The sequence below is a fragment of the Triticum dicoccoides genome, unplaced genomic scaffold (genome assembly GCF_002162155.2).
Source record: "Triticum dicoccoides isolate Atlit2015 ecotype Zavitan unplaced genomic scaffold, WEW_v2.0 scaffold56577, whole genome shotgun sequence".
In the NCBI taxonomy this organism is placed as follows: domain Eukaryota; kingdom Viridiplantae; phylum Streptophyta; class Magnoliopsida; order Poales; family Poaceae; genus Triticum; species Triticum dicoccoides.
This window is the reverse complement of record NW_021282430.1, coordinates 21,753-42,799: the sequence shown is the minus strand read 5'-3', so window position 1 is coordinate 42,799 and position 21,047 is coordinate 21,753. Positions and strand designations below refer to the sequence as shown.

General features: G+C 42.4%; 2 protein-coding genes across 3 annotated transcripts; one reads left to right on the top strand and one right to left on the bottom strand.

Annotated features, from left to right (window-relative positions):
- Positions 1-2,600: 2,600 nt before the first annotated feature.
- On the bottom strand, positions 2,601-9,870 carry LOC119346986 (zinc finger CCCH domain-containing protein 24-like). Its single transcript, XM_037616038.1, has 14 exons — positions 9,198-9,870; positions 8,377-8,469; positions 8,015-8,296; positions 7,845-7,917; positions 6,493-6,625; positions 6,260-6,413; positions 6,043-6,126; positions 5,823-5,945; positions 5,185-5,346; positions 4,979-5,113; positions 4,732-4,827; positions 4,143-4,595; positions 3,583-3,626; positions 2,601-3,059 (listed from the first exon to the last, which is right to left on the bottom strand). Exons 1-14 carry the CDS (start codon positions 9,825-9,827, stop codon positions 2,816-2,818), a joined length of 2,706 nt encoding a protein of 901 aa, XP_037471935.1. The 5' UTR covers positions 9,828-9,870; the 3' UTR covers positions 2,601-2,815.
- A 145-nt stretch (positions 9,871-10,015) lies between these two features.
- LOC119346985 lies at positions 10,016-20,499 on the top strand. 2 transcript variants are annotated; one of them, XM_037616037.1, is made up of 11 exons: positions 10,016-10,165; positions 10,246-10,386; positions 10,491-10,764; positions 11,044-11,240; positions 11,353-11,632; positions 11,802-12,037; positions 14,230-14,305; positions 14,383-14,488; positions 16,801-18,168; positions 18,849-19,480; positions 19,614-20,499. In XM_037616037.1, the coding sequence occupies exons 3-11, from the start codon at positions 10,744-10,746 to the stop codon at positions 20,340-20,342; spliced, it is 3,645 nt and encodes a 1,214-aa protein (XP_037471934.1). In that variant the 5' UTR covers positions 10,016-10,165; positions 10,246-10,386; positions 10,491-10,743; the 3' UTR covers positions 20,343-20,499. The 2 variants fall into 2 exon arrangements, with proteins under 2 accessions (XP_037471934.1, XP_037471933.1); XM_037616036.1 differs by having other exon boundaries at positions 10,246-10,409.
- Positions 20,500-21,047: the final 548 nt, after the last annotated feature.

Here is a 21,047-nt window from a genome sequence, read left to right as displayed (position 1 = left end):
ACTCGGCACATGTGCCAGTAAGTAGCTTTTGTTTGTGGAAAGAACATTGATTAGATACTCTCATGATACCAATTCGAAAAATTTAAATTTAAACATTTCAAAAAATTCTGAAAAAAGCATAGATCTTCGCAGCACATGTGTCTACAAACCCTAAGAAATTCAGATCCAAATCCGATATACACATTGAGAAACAAAAAAGACAAATTCAGCATAAATAGTGTTAATAAAGACACAAACATGAATAGTGTGAAAAACTATACTATTCACACTAGATTTGTCTTTTTTTTCTCAATGTGTATATCGAATTTGGATCTGAATTTCTTAGGGTTTGTAGACACATATGTTACGAACATCCATGATTCTTTTCAGAATTTTTTGAAACATTTGATTTTTTTTTAAATATTGATATCATGGTAGCACCTAAGTGTTGGTATCACCTGATACTTCCCCTGTACTATCAACGCTGAGTGATTTCGATTTTGCAAAGTGCACGGACGATCACAGGAAAGGACTAGCTTGATGAGCAGCAACGAACCCATCGAAGCCACGTGCCAGCGTCCATATGATTAGTCTCATTATCTTGAGACAGCGCCAAAGCGCTCCAACAGATAATCCACAAGGCTTTGTCTATCATTTCATGGAGATGCAAAGCAAAAGCGAGATCACACCTCGAGTTTAATACACACACCCTTGGGGCCTTGACAGGTGTCCAGCCCGACTGCCACGTGTGCAGGATGAGTCTCTCCGTCTCTCTTGCTCTTGCCTGACGTGTCATGGTAGTAAAGTCAACGCGAGGTTCACAAGGACGCCGTATGTGGCTACTCGACAAGAAGCTGCCGTGAGATCATTTCCGTTTCCGGTCGACGGAGAGCACACACCGGGACAAGAGCAACCAGCCATGGCTGATCTCCGGAGATCCGGGTGACACGGGCAGGTAAAATTTTATGTGTAGACGGCGGCAGCGATTGGTGCAGGATTTTGCTGATTAAAAATGACGCTTCTCTCCACCACACGGCTCGTAGACAAGGGCATTCTGGTCAGACTTCCTTATCCATTTGCTCCAGTTATGAATAAAATGGTACGATATGAACATGGCCAAAATGAAGCAGCTGGAATCAGCCATCACACACATACACGCAAAAAATATCAGCCCATGAAACGATGCTTTTGCCTCGTGGACCCATGTGAAATGTCCTTTTATTTCTTTCGCAAAAATGAAATGTTTGTTTTGTTTCCTTTCATTGCCAGGAATAATAATGCATGTGGAATTTCGACGACTAGGCAGAATAGCTTTGTTGGGTTTTCACTCGTGATATATTGTTTGTCATTTTGCTTGTAAGAAGTTCCGTAAATGTTATCGTTTAGCGCAAGCGCAGTGCACTTGCGAAGTTTTCTGTGATTACTGACTAGTATCTTCAGAAACATTTGGACAGCATAATTAAAGTTCATAACCATGTTTTATTATCTTAAAAGGGTAATTCCACTTTTCGCAAAAAAAAAGGGTAATTCCATTCCACAATATGTAATTTTGTTAGATTTCATACTAGATTAGTAGGAGTGCTACCTTATGATTGGGCATTAAATTTGAGTTCTGGCATCAAGTAAAAGGTCAAGGACGACTTTGCTAGTAGCACAATTCAAGGCATTATTATTGCCCGGCAGCCAAACAAGGCCGTGGTGGGATGAGCTTGCACGTGCTCATCCTCACTGCTCGGTCTCCTCCACCTTCATAGAGAGTTCATCATAACCCCCACCGGCATAGTCAGTGGGTGTTATTCGTTGCACCACCGAATTTATATTCCAGGAACGGAGACCTCTTCTCAGGGTCAAGCCTGGTGTGCGCTTCAATGTAATGCTGGTCCACCAACAAACGCGTGATCCTTCCTAGTCCTAGTGCTAAATTTAGCAATTTTTAGCAAAACATAACTGCGATTTATAAACTTCATGTCGTACGCGGCAGCATGAGCATGATTGGATGCCGATTTCCGAATCCTCAGGTCACATACGAAGCAGAGGCCAAGACAGTTGGATACCGATCGATATGCATGGAAAATCTCGGCAATTTATACATGGAGAATCTCAAAAAATAAATTGTCAATCATCAACAAGCAAGTACACACCATGTTCATCGTTGCCACATACATATAGATGCCTTTGGGCATCAATAAAGGCAAGGGTGCTCTCGAATTCGGATGAATATGATGCTGGACCTACCACGCCTCCTTTGCTTTTAATCTTTCATCACCATCTTGTGATGATGAGATTGCTACTGCCATTGGGAGCCGTTGCTTTCCTGTGGGCACCAGAAAATGAAACCCACTCCCCTCCATCCATCCATAGATATTTCTTTATTTATTATTATATCTATGTAGGCCATGCTTGTCTGGTTTGGCAAGATAGCAATCAAGGCCAAATAAATCCGCTACTCCTACTACTGTTCATCACATCTTCTGCAGACACTGGGACCATTGGTTTATTATGAGGGTTTTCCCTGCCAAGAATGGCTCTGGACCATTGCAATTTCTAAGGTTTTCCCTGGCAAGAATGGCAATGGCACTGGACCATGACAATTTTTGGATGTTGCAGATCTGGGTCACTGGTTGAGTTCCAGCATCCATTTAACAAGGCAGATAAACAAAAGAAATGCAGTTGAGAACAGCAAACACAGATCTCCACTCAACTACAGTCAGGGTTCTAGGTCAAGTACATTTGGTACAACAAAATGAGGAGACCGAAGAATTTTTTGGTACGGTCCTCGACAGAGATTAAATAATCCCTAGAGTAATAAGGATTAAATGAACAACGGCTGCTTCGTTCACCTCTCGAAGAGCATGACCATCTCGCAGTGCGAGGTGTGGGGAAACAGATCGACGGCCATGGCCCTCTTGGGGACGAAGGGCTCCGAGCTGGGCATCGACTTGGTCCTCTGCCTCGCGAGCCCGGCGCTGCTCATGTTTCGCCATCCACGGTGGCCCTTGTTCTTTTCCCTATGCTCGGTTGATGGGGTGCACAGCTCGATTGCGTTGGCAACTAGAGTGTCTGGATTGCAGGAAATGTACCTGGTAAATTTGAAGCAAAGAGTGAATGTCAGAGCAGTAAGAAGAAAAATACATGTAAACATTATGTGTTTAAACTTCTGAAAAACTACAGGTCTTTGTTTCTCTTTTTACTTCTTCTAACGTTTTCCAACCGAGATTTGAGATTTCAATAATGCATTTTTGTTCCCAGATGGCATGATAACCTCGTGATGGGAAACTTTACTTCTCTGTTCACCATTACAGTACAGAGCTCACGTTACTTCTCTGTTCACCAGCACAGTACAGAGCTCACATTACTTCTCTGTTCACCAGTAGAGTACAGAACAGGTATAGGGAGTACTTCTAAGTCATCCATGTTTCTCTTTCTACTTCTAATGACGTTTTCCAACTTGAGATTGAGTTTTCAATAATGTGTTTCTGTTTCCAGATGGCATGATAACTTCATAATGGGAAGCTTTACTTCCCTGTTCACCAGTACAGTACAAAGTTCACATTACTTTTCTGCTAATCAGTATAGCACAGAACAGGTACAGGGAGTACTTACACTAGACGACGGATGCGTGGATGAGTCCTCAATACCTTGATCACCTATTAAATATTCAATATGTGAGCTTGATCCTCCACAAAGGTCGGTAGTCCAATCACAAGCAGAATGGCATACAGGAAAAATAAATAAAACAATGTATATGTAGAACCAATCAGCATGGGGTGCTTCAATCAACTAACATGGTGCTATTTAGTAGTGCAAATTACATTCGTAAATGACAAGGTTCATGCTTGCTAGTTGGGTCATAATGCAGGAAGAAACATCCTGGATACCTACTGTACCTGGCAATGCAACCGCACTACTCTAGTGATCACCAGCTCTATTAAAAACAAAATTTCTGTAAAGTCTGCTTCATTTATATAGACATCCGTGACATGCATTTAACAATATATCACAGGTAAGAACGATATAGCTCAAATCCATCAATGTATTAAGCAACCAAAGGGCTAAGGCTTGCTCCAAGGTATCAGGTATTAAGACTCGAGTAAGCATTTCCAAACATAAAAGTAACTATGTATTATTTATGATAAGAAAACTGAATACTGAAATTTACTTACAGTAGGGTGAAGCCCAGCACGTGGAGGATCTACAATAGCAACAAAGTTCTTGAACTGGCATGCAGTAGCTGCAAGCACGTCATTTTTAGAAATCGAAGAACCTTCCTCGCGGGTTTTGGTGTGCTCTGAACAGTCAGCTGCTTTTGCATCAACGGACTCCTCATTGACCAATGATGATGCTTCCTCACTATTTTGGTTACAAACAGCCTCATTGCATTGCTCATGTCCACCTTCCAACTCTTTGCTAATCCCATCATCCAAGTCCTCATTTATCTCACCACTCTCATTTTTTTCTGTTAAGCTCTCCGTACTTTTACCATTATTCTCTGCATCACCAACTATATCCTCTTTTTTTCCTGTACCATTAACTTCTGAATTACTTTCAGAAGCTGCAATGTGCTGCTGTGGCGAACCAAGATACTCTGTGAGAAGAGACCCCATCACATCTTCAGCCTGTTTATTCCCAGCATGAGGATTCAGTTGAGATTATTGTGGTGAGTACAAACAATTGGGAAATCAAATGTGAAGATGATTCATGATCAGTGACACCAGAGTAATAGAATCATTCATTAGGGTACATAAGTCTCACCTTCCCGCAGACAAAACGGCAATTTTTTATACCGTTAATAAGAGCATTTCTCTGAGCATCCACAACCGCTGATTCATTCATTTCAATTCCAACAACCTAGCATATTCAGCAACATAACTATGAGAAATGATATTCCAAAGCAATGGTTGAGCCATCTAACATGAATCACATTCACAACTGCGTTGTGCAATATACTGGAAACAAGAACCATCATTGACAATAAGATGAAATGTGCAAAAGAAATTACCATTCCAACACGGTGAGCTAATGTCAGGCCAATTGTTCCAGTCCCACAGCATACGTCAAAAAGTAATGTGTCCGAATTGAGATTGGCCCAATCACCAGCAAGGGTGTACAATCTTTCTGCAGCAAGAGTATTAACCTGTGTAACTGTGAGTCAATACCAAAGTCAACAAAGCCCAATTGGCAAAGTAGTTCGCAGTTAAGACAAACCTGAAAAAATGCTGTTGGTGACAGAGAGAACCGAAGATTGCTGATGTGGTCATGGATTCTTGTTTTATCCACTGCTCCCTCTTCTGATTGGTCCACTTCTGGCACCAATAGTGGGATCAGTGGACAGTCAGCTGGTGCTACATTTGATATTCCTGTGTGATCCTGAATGAGAGTGAAAATTTCATTAGCATCGAATATTTCAAGAATAACAAAGAAGCCTACTTCTTGAAACAAACTGCATCTGACATGTCTAAACTTGAATGAAGAATAGACATAGCCATAAAATTCACTCACCACATTCCCAAAATTGTGTATAACTGTATTAGTTGGCAAAGTCTTAAAAGTTTGATTGCACATGTTTTAAAATGACTGCTATTTTGAAATGGAGAGAGAGCTTTGTATAACTGTTCAGTTCAAACAATAAAGTCTGCTATAACTGTTCAAAAGTACAAAGTCACCAACTAGGTGGCAAGTGCTAAGCAGGCTTACCGAACTGTCACAGAGCACTGTAACACATATTAAGTTAACAAACTACAATAAAACTACATTTAGAGCAACTTAATGGACATAGGCAACACAGAATTCCTGAAGCAAAAAATGCATAGAATCATAGCTCTGATGCAACTGTTTAAACTTACTTGAACTACTATAGTTGTTAGAGGCAATGGAGGTGAGCATGTTGCAGCCCCCTGCACCAGTGTCTTGGACAATTTGGCAAACTCATCTTTCATCAGTACCTCATCAACACCTGTGGAGCATACCTGGAAATATAGAAAGTATAGCTTGTCAGTGGTACTGCCAACAGGAAATTTGTACTGCATTGAACTGACTGCACATCTCATTATCAGTCCAAACAACCTGGATAATAATCATGACTTCTGATATTTGTGTTTGTGTATCTTGTGCAACAACAGCTTGAGCTGGACTTCTTCCCTCTCGAACCTAATATGGAAACCACAGAATAAACAGTTATCCCTGTCAGGTGGATAAGCAGAGAAATTAACTATGCACAATCTCAAAAGAAAACAGAAACAAAAGCATGCGATGCAGATTTAAATGCTTAGCGAGAGCATACTGTGAATTGGCGCCAAAACCCAGAATTATCAACTCTGTTCCACGCAGGTAAGCATGATAACTGCAGAAAATCTTGGAATATCATAGCATATTTACAGGACATTGCTGAAACATTTGGGCAGTCCACAGGTTCCTCAACAGCAGTCACACCTTCCCTGAGATTTTGTTGTATCAATCATTAATACTGGAAGGCCAGTGAACAAAAAAAAAAAAAAGAGGCAGCAACAAACCAACCTGAAATTCCCAAGCATAAACCCTACTGTCTTTTTACCCGCCAAGGAATGTCCCACAGAGAACTCACACTTATTACGATACCCATCAATCACTGGGGACTCCAGAATGCCTTCAAGCTTGCAAGAAAGACCACCTGGATGATTGGACAGACACTTAGCAAAGCTAAAGAGCAGAAGATCATACAAGAAGTGGGGCATGAAAACGTGTTTGGCAGATTGCAGCTAATGTAACATGTTTATGCCAGTTACCTACAAAGAACTGCTACCGCGCATATGTTTAGTTTTAGGATACAGCCAAAAAAAATAACCTTTTGTAAGATTTCTTTGTTTAGAACACTGAAATAACATGTGCCGGGTACTCGGGATTATTAGTCGGGTCAACAGAGCAAAGCAAATGAACTCACAAATTGTATGTGTTGCGAACACTCAAAGGTGAATATTAATAAAAGATTTTTTTTCAGAATGCTTTGTGTGTTCTGTGCTATACAGCCAAAAAACAACCTTTTGTAAGATTTCTTTGTTTAGAACAATGAAATAACATGTGCCGGGTACTCGGGATTATTAGTCGGGTTAGCAGAGCAAAGCAAATGAACTCAGAAATTGTATGTGTTGCAAACACTCATAGGTGAATATTAATAAAAGTTTTTTTTTCAGAAAGCTTTGTGTGTTGTGTGCTACACTGCTAATTGTGTTCACTTTCATGGAGATAAAGCTTGACAGACACTTTATACACGAGCAAGATAATCTCTGTATTTTGGTGAAGAGACTCTAAATGGTACTGAAATAGAAGCAGTACTGCAGTGCAAGAGTTCCCAACTTTCTGAAGTTTCCCTTTAAGCATTCCAGATAACAAATCCAGGAGTTCATTAACAGGACAACACCATAAACAAAATTGCAAGGTGCTCATAGCATAGCTAACGTTAATAATTGTTGTGCACATACATAGTGGACAAGCAGAGTTCAGGTGAATGAGAGTGGAATAGGAAATAGTTGGATTAGGACAAAGTCCAACAGGCATCTGAAGTCTAGGATAAGAAAGTCAAATCTGTTAGGAGTTGCTGTGTTAGGAAAGGGCAAGGGGCCAAGCATCCACTACATAAGGATGCCATGCATGACACAGTCGTCTATCCTCGGAAATGTAAATTGTTACCCCGTAGCGAATCAAGGTTACACACATATCTTATCAATAGCAACATTATGTATCTATTATTTTGTGTAACAGGCCTAGGAACAATAAAAATTGAATACCATATTGTATCTCGTATCAAGGTGTTCGTAAAACACCTACATGGTGATCAACATAAGTAATGAGAATAGCACATCAACAGTTCAATACTACGAGTAGAAGGTTACCAATTTGCTTTGCGTTGGAAATCCAATCTGGTAATGTAACGTCAGCTGGGCAAGCTTTCTTAGCATTCCGAGTCTGCAGTACAAGACAACAAGATAAGTGAACACAATTTCAGCAAATATAGAGCTGCTTCAGAGATAAAAATGGTGGATGGACATGAAATTGATCTTACAAGTTTCTTAAGTAACTGTGCCACTGAACTTTTTTTGTGCTCTAGCTGATCACTGTATGTCATATGCGCAAGGGGCGTAACTGCGTCACGCACAGTTCTTTTACTTGCTCCTGCTGCTTCAGGTCCGGATGTTCCATCAGCAGGAGCAGCAGCGTCACTACTGTTTTCTGTTGCTGCCCCATTATTAGATACTGGTCCTTCTGAATGCAACTTCTGATGAGACCTGCGATTGGCATCTGCTATCTTTATTTGCTTTCCACCAGATCGATTCTCCTTAAGGACCTACTCGAGTTGTGAGACAAAATTCATTATCATTTGTTAAATACCCAAACAGGTTGCCAGCACGACCAATGGACAATTACCTCCACAGCATTTCTCAGTTGTTCAACAGTTTCAAATGTCACAAAACCAACGGTCATTCCTTTCTTCTTCTTTGCTACTGCATATGAGATTCCCTGCACAACCATAATTGAAATTGTAGCATTAAGGCATTAGACAAAGTATACTCCAGACGACACACACTTTTAACATTCTTCAAGTCTCAATACTTTAACCCAGAACATAAACCAATCCTTGAAGATGCAAAGACATTTTCTACGCAATTCAGCAGCAGAAGCGTCTGGTTACATTATTTTTACTTGCCAAATATATAGCAGATAAAAAGGCAGCCTTTCTCTACGAACTAGATGGCAAAACACGGCAAGACGAGCAACATGCCACCTTGTCCTACCAAATTCATACAATATATATAACTAGCCTCGCATATCTGAAAAACCGACATTATAATCTACTGGGCATATGCCGACGGCGAATCGTGTAAGCTGTTATTCTGCTGTCAGGTTACACCGATTTGTTTCAAAAGTCCCAGCTCATGTTTGGTGATATCCATGAGATTGGCAACTAAAGAGATTAAAATCTGTCCCATAAAACCACCTCATCCCGACAGTGAACTACCATGGACTCCTTCTAACACATGAAATTTTAGATTCCTGCTTCTGATTACTTACAAAAAGAGTCGGTAGCTTCAGGGTTATATCGGTTCCCGCGGGTTCAGTGCAATATACAGGTCTTCAATCTAATTCAGTGTAGATGGCCTACTTCACTTCCTACCGTACTAGACTATTTCTTCTGGATACACAAATGAAGTAGTAGGAGATGTGAGATAATCAGTACTAGAACTTGCCTGCTCGTCGAGGAAGGACTTGAGCCTGTCGGCGAGCCAGTGCCGGGAGAGCCCGACGAGGCACTTGTCGAGCGAGCTCTCGTCGAAGGTGACCTCCTCCTGCCCCCACCGGCCCCCCCTCTCCTCCCCGGCCGCCCCCTCCCCCTCCTCCTCGGAGACCCTGCGCAGCTTCTTGGCCCGGTCGGAGGTGGGGTCCCACGTGCCGTCGGGCCGCGGCCGCAGCTCCTCCTCCGTGTGCGCGTACCGGCACGCCTCCCCGTGGTTGCACCCGTCCGGGCCGCCCCCCCGCCGCCGGAAGAAGGAGCACAGGCTCGTCTTCGACATCGGGTGCCGCTCGCCCTCGCCGGTGGTGGCGGGGGCTGCTGCTGCTGATGCTGGTGCGGCGTCTCCGGGGGCTGCCTCCGGCGACTCCTCCTCCCTCTTGCGCTTCTCTCCGGCGGGCTCGGTCTCCTGACCCTGCTGCTCCGGCGGCGGCGGCTGCGTGGTGGCCTCCATGGATGGATTCTCCCCGGAGGCTGCCGCCGGAGACTCCTCCTCCCTCTTGCGCTTCTCCCCGGCGAGCTCGGGCGCCTGCTGGTCCGGCTGTTGCTGCTGTGGCGGCGGCGGCGGCGGCGTGGTGGTGTCCTCCATGGCTGCGGGGACGGAGGGTTTGCGGAAAAGGTTTTCGGGGAGAGCTCCGGCTGTTTTCTGAGATCGAGGCGGATTTCTATCAGGCCTTTTTGCCGAAAAGCCTCTGGGCCCAATTTGGGCCTTTGACATGAAATAATTCCATGGGCCTGGTTAAAGAGCCCACGTCGCTGACTGTACCACCACTTTCTCTTGTACACTCTCCAGACCTCCCCCTTCTCCCCCGTCTCCGGCGGCCGGCGAGCCTCATGGGCGCCGACGAGAGAGAGCCAAGCGGCAGCAATTTCCTAGTACATATACTTGCGGCCTGCAAGTCCCCTTCTCCGTCGTTGGTTCAGAGGGTAAGAAGCTCTTCTGCATTTGTTCGATTCAGTCGTGCTTCCTGTTCGACAGCAGTTCTGACCTTCGCCGTGTGCTGCAGAACCACCTCCGACGCTGATACCCGCCCTCCACTATGTCCCCGCCACCGAGGGGAGGCCAGACGGCGCCAGCCAGCTGCCCCGACTGCAGAGAGCCAACGAGCCGCGGTTGCCGCCAGATCCGGGACCGGCTGGCGTGGGAGGTTAACGGCCTAACGCCAACCCTGTACTACCTCTCACAGGCCCTCAGCCCCTTTTCAGTTTCTCTTCTCCTTATCTGTCTGAAATCTGAATCCGTCCTGTGCAGGCTGGGCATTTCAAACGCAGTCAACTCTCCTGGTCTTTCCGAGATCTACGCGCTCAACCGTTTTTTATCATCTCACCTCGGATCAGCGTGGAGCATCCAATTCTTTAACAACGTAGTTTCTGGGAAAGCTCCAGCCGGGTAATGGGTAGGTAGCCACGCCCGTCTACAAAAGCTGCGCCAAGGAGCTCTCTCATCCGTCACCAGTCTTTGCAGTGTTAATCTCCTCCAGGACTGGCAGAGACATCACTGTCAAATGTCTTCTCCGGATATTCAGGTGCTAATTACTCGTCCCTTGTTTTTCAGCAGACATCCGGTTTTATATTGATCAAAAGAATATCAGAATCCTTGGCTCCGCTTTTGTCACCTCTGCATATCTTTACTCTAGATGACACATACTGGTTTCTCGTAATAGCTGAAGTTGATGACAATGCATCTGTGCAATCCCTTATGTCAGTTTTGATAGTTTTGTTGATTCCAGCTTACTGTATAATTTCCACTGTCCTCGTTATTATATTGTTTTCACTTTTCTTTGATTGTGCACTGCGATATACAGGACACACCAAGAATTGTTTCACCTACAGGGGCACCCTTGTATAAAGTTGCTCCCGTAACAAAGATTCTAGTTGAGCCAAGCAAGGCATTGAAGTCTCCTTTCTTGGTGAAACGACAATCTCTTCATCGACCAGACACCAAAGTACTGGAGGGTTTGTATCATGACATTACCACTAATCCATCACCCATATGGCAACAGTACGTTATACGTGTCATCAACATCTACTGGTTTTTACTTGTCTATTTTTTTTGCTCATAATGCGGTTCCTTACTGCTTTTCCACGCTATATATGGGTGTTATCTGTTGAAGCCTTGAAGATCTTCCGGAATTAGTGAAGATTGAGAAAATGATGAACGATGAGAAAAAGCAGAAAAAAGAAATAGCAATGAGTAATTGGCTAAATTTTGTTGTTAGCAACATGGGCAGAGAGGATGCTCGTGACTTTTGGAATACCAAGTGCCTCGGTTGGAGGCACTATGCTGATTCAAAATGGGCAGAAAAATCAATGAGTCGACATTTGGATCCCAAGGATCTCAAAAAAGTATTCTATGCTGGATCAGTACTGTATAACGCTTCACAATCACATATGGTATGATCTCTTTCTCGCACTTTCTACAAGAAAGCTAGGGTGAATAAATTAGCTGTGTTGTAAACGTGATCTTGTTATGCTATTAAACCAGTCCAGTTTGAGTTATATGCATATGAAATGGATTCCGTTAGTGAGTACAAATTAAACAGTGTTGTTTGTTTGTATCTAGGTATTCATCCCAGTCTTTCATGATCACCAATGGACTTTATACGCTTTCAACATGTGTGATCAGAAGCTCAGCATTCTGGACTCTCGACCAGATACCACTAAAGGTGCTGATCCCACCAAGCGGCACCAGAAAACGAGATGCAACATCTGTGATGCACTTACCGTAACCATGAACTATGCAATTGATTTTCGTAGCTGGGAGTACCAGTTTCCCAAAGTACCTAGACAACAGGACAGGTATGTTCTGTTTCACTAATTGTTTTGAAGTTCTTAAACTTGTTTCATTTCCTAATTTGTCTGCTGTGAAAGTTCAACTATAACTTCGTTCTAAACTAACTGGACCACTCTTTTCTTTTTAATTTTTGAAAATGGCTATCTTGCCCCATTTAAAAAAACAAAAGGAACTTCTAACTTATTTGGTCCCACAATTTGTCTCACTTTGTCTAGCCGTCGATGTAGGATCCCTTGTCATTGTTTGTCTAGCCGTTGCTGTAGGGTTCTCTTCCATTACACCGTGCTCTTTTCTGGACATGTAGCAACCGGACCATATGCCAGGAAGAGCACGGTCTAAAGGCAATAAGTTATGTAGAATTTTTTTTGTGTCTAGGATTATGGTGGCATATGATAATCTTGTTTGGTGAACTGCTTTTGCATATTTTTGTCATTTGGTTATCAGCTTTTGGTATGATCGCAATCAACTGAGATTCAAATCATGTCATGCTTTATAGAAAACCATATCAGAGACATTCCTTGGGTAAATTTAATGTTTTGTTTTGTATTTCAAGAGGTAACTATGATTTGGTTTGCCAAACAAGACAATAACTTTTCCTTAGCTACTTTTCCATGAGCATAGTTTTAAAATAAGTTCAGCACACCACTGTTTAGCAACCTTTAACTGGACCGTTTTCTGACTATATTTATGCAGTTTGGTTTAGCATGGAATAAATGTGAGATGGAAGATGGACCTATTTTGCTAAAAATAGTTAGTTTCTTTAGTATCATGTGCTTAAATAACAGATTAAGTTTGGCGTCCTTGCCGTTAAGGCAAGGATGAAAAAAACAAGTACCAAATCAGAGTTACCTGTGCTTTTGCTAGTTGCTACTAACACTCCGGGCACCCTCACCTCTCCTCCAGTGCCTTGACTCACAAATTCAACGAAGCAAACTCCTTGTGAATTTCGTTGCCAGGACTTCATCATTGGGATTGATATTTTTTTCCAGGCGCATCATCATCCATGGTGGTAGGTTCTGATACCATAAGATGTTGTAGCCGATGTTAGCTATGGGGTTGTAGCGTGGGATACTCGCTGGACGCAAGTGTCATTGCCGTATGGCCATCATGGTACTGTAGAAGGGTAGTGGGAAAAGATTGGAGAATTAGAGGGGTAAAAGAGAAGCATAGGTATGAACTAGATATTTCATTGCTTGTCTTCCTTAGTATTTTTCTAAGTCAGGCACTGTTCAATGAACAGTACAGTTGGGAACTATCACAAACTGCTCCTTTACAGAGCTATCCCAAACTGACTTGAACACAACCGATAAGACTCTTTACTTCTACTAGGCCTCCTACCAACTCTGGATAGTCCTGAATTCTCTAGATACTCCTGGACTGAACTAACTCTAGATACTATTCTTACTTACTTCTACTAGGATACCTACCCACTCTGCATAATCCTGGACTTTTCTGGATACTCCTGGACTGAACTAACTTTGGATACTCCTGGATTGAACTAGGTTCATCTAACACCAGCTGGATTCTCTTGGATGCCACAACAATTATTGAGTCGCTCTAGGCGACATGAGAAAATGTGCTACTCCCTCCGTTCCTAAATATAGGTCTTTCTAGAGATTTCAACAAGTGACTACATACGAAGCAAAATGAGTGAATCTACACTCTAAAATATGTCTATATACATCCGTATGTGGTAGTCCATTTGAAATCTCTAAAAAGACTTATATTTAGGAACGGAGGGAGTAGTAGTGAGTGGCTCAACCTTTATGGATGGCCGAACCATATACCCAGTACTAATAAGCACATATATTTTATTGTTGTGGTGAATATCATTTTATTTACAAAAGCCAAACATTTGCACACCAAAGTCAACATTCTTAATGGTGTCGATTTTCAATCAGATGTTGGAATCTATCTCCTTTGTCGTGGCTTCATAGGTAAATTTCCACCAATAGATATTCTAGCTACTGAGATCATTTTTTTGTTGATGAGAATCATGCACATGGCTGGATAGTGGAGACGTTACTTTGTACAGTAGAAATCAATACCTTGAAAATATGAGATAGATTCCAACATCTGATTGAAAACACAATGGAGCATCCACACTTGTCATGCAATTTGCCTCGATTATTTTCCTTTGTATCTTGTGTAGTTGTGTGTGAAATACTTGACCCTTTTTTTCTCGTTGCACTTGTAGCGGTGATAGTGGATTTTTCGTATTCAATTTCATGCGCTTGTGGGACGGCCATCAACTTGTTCGATGGTTTCCGACTGTAAGTGGCCACCACGCACCTTGATGTTTTCTCCCCGTTTTGGCCTAAATACTTAACTGGATATCATATGTTACTAGGAATCAAGGGAGCTGCGGAAGGATTTTTTGGCATACATACTCTTGTGCAAGGATGACAATGTAAATCTGCCCGATGAAGTTTCTTTGAAGATTAAAAATCTTCCTGGTGAGATGCTCTGGAGCCTTGATTAGTGTCGACTTTTTATTCCTAATATGGTGGACATACACATTGACACACACCTCAGACACACACACCATATCGCCCATGGGAAGAGGTGCATAGGGACATACGTGTACAGATGTACACTTATTATTTTTGGTGAAAAACTTAAGTACCTATTTATAATTGAAGAACAATATACATCAAGTAAGTTAGAAAACCTGACTAAAAATGCGATTTGTACGAATGCTGGCTTCGGCACTGGTCACGAAAAAGTTGAGTGCACCCACATGCATAAAATCGCAGGCAAATATACGACAGTACAAACGAACACATCTTGTTATACCAATGGTACTCGTTGTGAATAGCGCTGGACTGAACCCCAGACCCCTGGATTCACGTCTGCATATATAATGAGGCTTGATATGCTCTTCTCTAGATAAATAATGCTTTAGCTAGGTGGTAGGATTTGTTCTAGATCAAAGTAGTTGCTTTGCCCACGATGTTGTGTATCTTTGTACACAACGGGTAAACACCGACGAATTTGAGAAATAATAGATTGAGTGAACAAAGAAACATTTATGTCCAATGAAAAACTAACAAAATTAGTGCCCTACTAACGCAAAATTTGAAGAACATGTTCTTTTCGTATAGGTGCAGAACTGATATTATTTTACATGGAAATTTACAAGCACAGAGTACTTGAATATTGACATGTTTACTTTTTAAAATGAAACTGGGAAAACTTTTTTTTCACCTCAGAGCAAGCACAGAGTGCCATTCAGATAGAAAAAATCTCAATTGTGGTACAGTTTGTCGCAAGGTTTCCTAGTGGTTGTCATAGACTGATAAGCAACCTTCAATCATTTGTTTTTTTTTTGCAAATTTCTCTGTTTATTGTAATTACACACTTGGTATTATTTATATATAGAACTTTGATATTATTTAGGTGTTCGCACTATTGGTGTCTGGCTATATATATTATTATAAATCACTTTCTATAAGAAGTTTTAAAACATATAACTGGGATGTGTGTATTTTTCGGTACAAAAGGTGTGGAAACTGGATATGTTCACTTTCGTTATCTAAAAACATTGTCAGTTTTGTTTATAATCTATATTATTAGATATATGTGACCGTGGAAGAGAGTGGGTTTGGTTCCTGGGTGGACCTACACTAAAAAAATATTATGCATGTACATATTTCAGTCTTTTATTTATAATCTATATTATTTGATATACTACATGTTTTTGGTTTGGGGATGAAAGAGAGGGGTTTGGCTCCTGGGTGCACCTACACGAAAAATATTATGCATGTACATATTTGAGTCTTTTATCAGGCCCACAAAATTTCATGCCAAAAGAAGCAGATCCATATTCTAAAAAAACAAATTTAGTTTTCTAAAAAAGCAAAAAAGGTACGCCCTCCGATCCTTTGTACTAGTGTAGCGTAAAAAACGTACTTATATTATGGGAGGGATCCACTGAGGGAGTACAAATTTAGTTTTTTAATTGACACTGGTCTAGTACAAAGTTGTACTAATTTTGTACCAAACTAGCGTCAATTAATTTGGATCGGAAGGAGTACAAATTGTGACCCGGATCTCGCGAATATATCCTTCCTGGTCCTCTCGTACTAGGGAAAGGTCCTCTCTAAACTCGGCTTTATTTTTTGCGCAGGACATAAGATCTTTTTTTTTTTGCATGAACTAGAAGACTTCCAACATTGACATGTGTGACTCTTTTTTTTTTGACATTTCGAAAAATTACGTTCATTGACTTATATACATGCTTTCTCGGCCATCCACTATTCAAGTCCTTAGTTTCAAGTGGTATTTCGAAGAAGCGCGAAAGCTGGGCAGAAAAAATTGAGGAACTTATATCGCTGATAGTCGTTTGTACCATTCCTCTTTTGAACTTTCAACAGTTTTTATGATTTCTATGATAGTTGTTTGTGATTTCTATGATTTTGTTTGTTAGACCTAATGCATATACAATCTTTATATGAAAAATATCATCATGAAAAATGTAAATAAAGCTTTGACTCTACAGTTTTCTCTCTGCATCTTGCGCATAGGAATGTATAGTTGTATTTGTACTCAAGTATCTCTTTGTGATGAATCCTTGCTAAATATAGTTGTGTTTGTGATACAACTCAATTCTCTGCGACACACGTTACCATATACTTCTATCAATCTACAGAATTATTATTGGGCCCACCAATTTCGCAGTCTAGATCCCATCTTTTTCTCTCAATTGTTCACCAATTAGTAATTTATAGCATTGTTTGACTGAACTTTAGGTGACTGTTCTCTACAGGGGAGATGATGGATTGCATATTGCACAAGGTTGCGATGGAAGGCACTAGACTTGGTACTGGGAATCAGGGAGAGCATGTCGGTGTTGGTCCATCTAATAATGCACCATCTGATCATTCAATTAACGTGGGCACAGAGCTAGAGGCATCTACTGAAAGCTCCAATGAGCTTGCTAATGCTCATTCAAGTTCCAGAAGAGAAGCTGCTGCAGCGTCTAGTACCGGATATCAGGGAGAGCATGGTGGTGTTGGTTCATCTAATAATGCACCATCTGATCATTCAATTACCTTGTTCACGGAGCCAGAGGCATCTACTGAAAGCTCCAACGAACTTGATGATGCTTATTCAAGTTCTAGTAGAGAAGCTGATGCGGCGCTTGGATATCAGGGAGAGCAGGGCAGTGTACCAGCTGATCATTCAATTACCATGACAGCGGAGCCAGATGCATCTGCTGAAAGCTCCAACGAGCTCACTAATGCTCATTCAAGTTCCAGTAGAGAAGTTACTGCAGCGTTTAGCACTGGATATCAGGGAGAGCATGGTGGTGTTAGTCCATCTAATAATGGGCCATCTGATCATAAACTTACCATAGAGGTATCCACTGTAAGCTCTAGCGTGCTTGCTAATGCACATGCAAGTTCCACTAGAGAAGTCGCTGCGGCATCTGGTGCACCAGATCCTGCATTAGCATCCTATGATTTTCTTAGTACATGTCATCGAGTCACCTCCGATGGGGACGGGGTGCTCCATATTGCTGCAAGGTTTGGAAATGTTGAACTATTGCATGACATCTTGGAGAACCATGAAACCCTCGCAGAAGTGCTTTTATTAGCAGTGAACAACAGTGGAGATACACCACTGCATTGTGCAGCTGCAAGAGGGGGTAATGACATTGGCAAACTTTTCTTGGGACATTTAATGAAAGAGGATACAGATACAGTAACTGCCAATCTTGGTTGGAACACAATTCCCAGGTTTTTGAACAGAGATACAACACTGAATCGTGCGGCTCCTGGAGTCAAATATTTTTTGAAAAATATGGAGGACGAGAACAAGGATGGTATTGCCATGTTTCTGAGGGCCCAAAATCTCAAAGGAGAAACGTGCTTACATGAGGCAGTGCGGCACGGCCATGCTGAGATTGTGAAGGCACTAATTTCGATGGACGAAAAAATTGATTACTCTGGCTGGCCCGCGCTGGTACAGATAGTGGACAATGAGGGTATATCTCCACTGTACTTGGCTACCACTATACGAAGGATTGAGATCGTTGAGGCCCTCACAAGAAAGCAAAACAAGTATTCGGCATCATGTGCAGGCCCTGCAGGAAAAACTGCATTGCATGCTGCCGTGGTTCTCCTCGACGAAGGTATGTAATTGGCAATTTTACTTCCCTCCACTCCTTTTCAAGGCATTTAGTGGTGTTACCTTTTCCATCTTGTGTCATATGGATTTGAATCAATGCGACTGTAACGGTAGAAAACACTGCAGCAAATTATTTCTAGTCCAGGTAATCATAGTAACATGAGACAGCAGCATATATATGTAGCGTCGCTGATGCACTCTCGCCGTCACATTATTGTCTGCAGTTTCCCATTATTCTTGTTTTCCTTTCCAAAAGGAGCTTTTAACAAGGCCTGACTGCTTGCACTTGTCCGCATGAGGATAGAGCCTAGGTAGTTTACCCCATATTTTCTTTCTTTTTAGGATAATGGAAGAACATTCTTCACTGGCATCTGCATCCAAAGATAAAAACAACTCAATTTATAGCCACACGAAATTACAACTAGCGTATTTCCTCAGGGAGAGAAGATAGTGGAGACATCCTTTTCTCATTTGATTATTTTTGGTCCTCTGCAAGGAGAACCCAATATTTATAGTGCCCTTTGTGTTTTCTTTGTTATTGCATTCTACTCCCTCCATATCAAAATATAAAACGTTTTTGTAGGCTACTTATATTTTGATACAGAGGTACAGTAGTAACTAAGAAATTTGGTAGTAAAATTTCATAAACCAAGTGACAGTTAATCTTGTTAACGCTATTTGCAGGACTGGTTGAGATTCTGCTGAAATGGAAGGCAGGTCTTACATCGCAGGTAGATGAATCCGGCAGCACTCCTCTGCATTTTTTGGCATCACTCTCCTTGGAACGCAGGGAACACAACACTATTTTGTTCCTACTCTACAAGTTGCAACGAGATCTTAATATTGTGATAAAGTTTCTGTGCTGCAAACCACCCCAAGACTCGGGTATCGTAGAATTTATTATGGAAAAAGACCCACTTTCCGCATTGTATGTGGACTGTACGGGATCGATGCCCATACACATTGCCGCTGCACATGGGAGACTTGATACAGTAAAGAAGTTGCTCAAAGAGTGTTCTTATTGCGAGACATCACGCAATGCTTCTGGCCAGACCTTCCTTCATGTTGCAGTCGAGAAGGAAAAGCTCAATATTGTGGATTATGTTTGCGGTGAAAAGAAATTCAACAAAATTCTGAACGCAGAGGATCAAGATGGGAATACTGCCCTTCATCTAGCCGTAAATAATGCAAGTGAGAAAGTTGTATGCACTTTAATGCAGAACAGGGAGGTTTGCCTCAACTTTGCAAACAAGGAGGGGCGGACGCCTCTTGACCTGGCATTCTTGAGGCTTCACCCTGATGTGATATGCATGAAGGTATGTGATGTTTATATTTGTATATATATAATTCTCACTAGGCAGTTGGGCTCGATACTGGCACTGGAGAGTATATTTATTATCTTGGCGTTTTCTTTGTTTTTTTTAACATGGTGTGTGCGCATTCTACCAGGGGCCTCGGGAGTGGATATTTTTCGACTTGTTGCATGGCGGTGGTGATTTTGGTGTCGGTAGTTGGGACCAGCTTGCCAAAGATGTTGTTAAACCAGACTGGGAGAAGGAATCGGAAAGAGTGGGCAAGTCGGCATCCATGCTGGCCGTGTGCGCGGTACTCATCCTGAATGCAGCACTCTTGGCGCCCTTCAACGTGATCAAGCAGATGGACAAGGACGCTCCCTTCAATATGCTTGCTTTCCAAACCTTTGTGGTTTCCGACTCCATCGCGTTTGTCTGCTCTGCAGCGGCCACATATTTCTGTGCGCGTGCTGGTTTTGCCATGTCAGATGGCTGGGCGCGCTTGAAAAACCTGATTACTGGGACATTTGCCCTTGTTGTCGCAGCCCTGGGTCTGATGATCACTGTGGCTCTGGCACTCTTCCTGGTGTTACCTGGGGGTACTGGGTTTTTACCCATTCTTATTGCAGGCTTGGGCATTTTCTCCCAGCTGTTCTTCGGCTTCTTAAGATCCTGGGTCACATCCACCTTTGCTCATCTGAGAGCTATACGGGCTAGAGCTGGTACTCTACGACTCGTCTGCATCCTGCTGTTTCAGCACAGTGCTATACAGCCAGTGTGGGTGGTTCCTTCAGGATCTACTAGTCTGTTATGGTCAGTAGCATTTGTCGTGGCTGCGTTTGCCATAACCATATCACTCACAACAAAATTTGCCGGGGGAGCATAGTTATGTTTTTTTATTTTTTTACTGAGCTTCAAGTAACTTTCAAGATGTTGCCCTCGCCATCTGTACTATTACTTTCCCAGCCATCTCTTTTTTTTTGCGGGATACTTTCCCAACCATCTCATTAGTAATAAATGCTGAAATGGCAGAACTTGATCTCCTGCTTGTTGTTGAAATATGAGATGGGCCTAGAGCCCATATGACAATTTCAGATTTGATTTCTAAGGGCCCATGTAGGTGGCATGACAAGGTGGTGGGAAGTTTAGTCCCACCCCGGAAGTGGAAGGAGAGTTGGAGTGGTTTATAAGGGATTCTCTTCCTCATGCTATTGGAGCTTGAGAGGAGATGAGGCCCTCGCGCACTCCTCCTCCGCTCGCCTCGCCTCGCCTCGCCTCGCCGACGCGGGTTGCGGGATTGAGCCGAGCCGAGCTCACTCAGGCCTCCGGATCCTGTACGGGAGAGGGGTGATTAGATTTTTGGGTAGCGACTACGCTTCTGTTCATCTACGTCCACATCACCATGTCGAGACCATGCCGCCGCATGGCCGATTGGAGGGTATACATCGTTTATCCCTCTCATGTTTCTTTCTGTTGTAGCAGTGCTAGCGATATGCGTAGTACATACTCTGTTAGATCGTAACCAGTGTGTTATCAATACTGTCAATGTCATGCTCATGATTTATTCATGGATTAATTTAATCGGAAAACT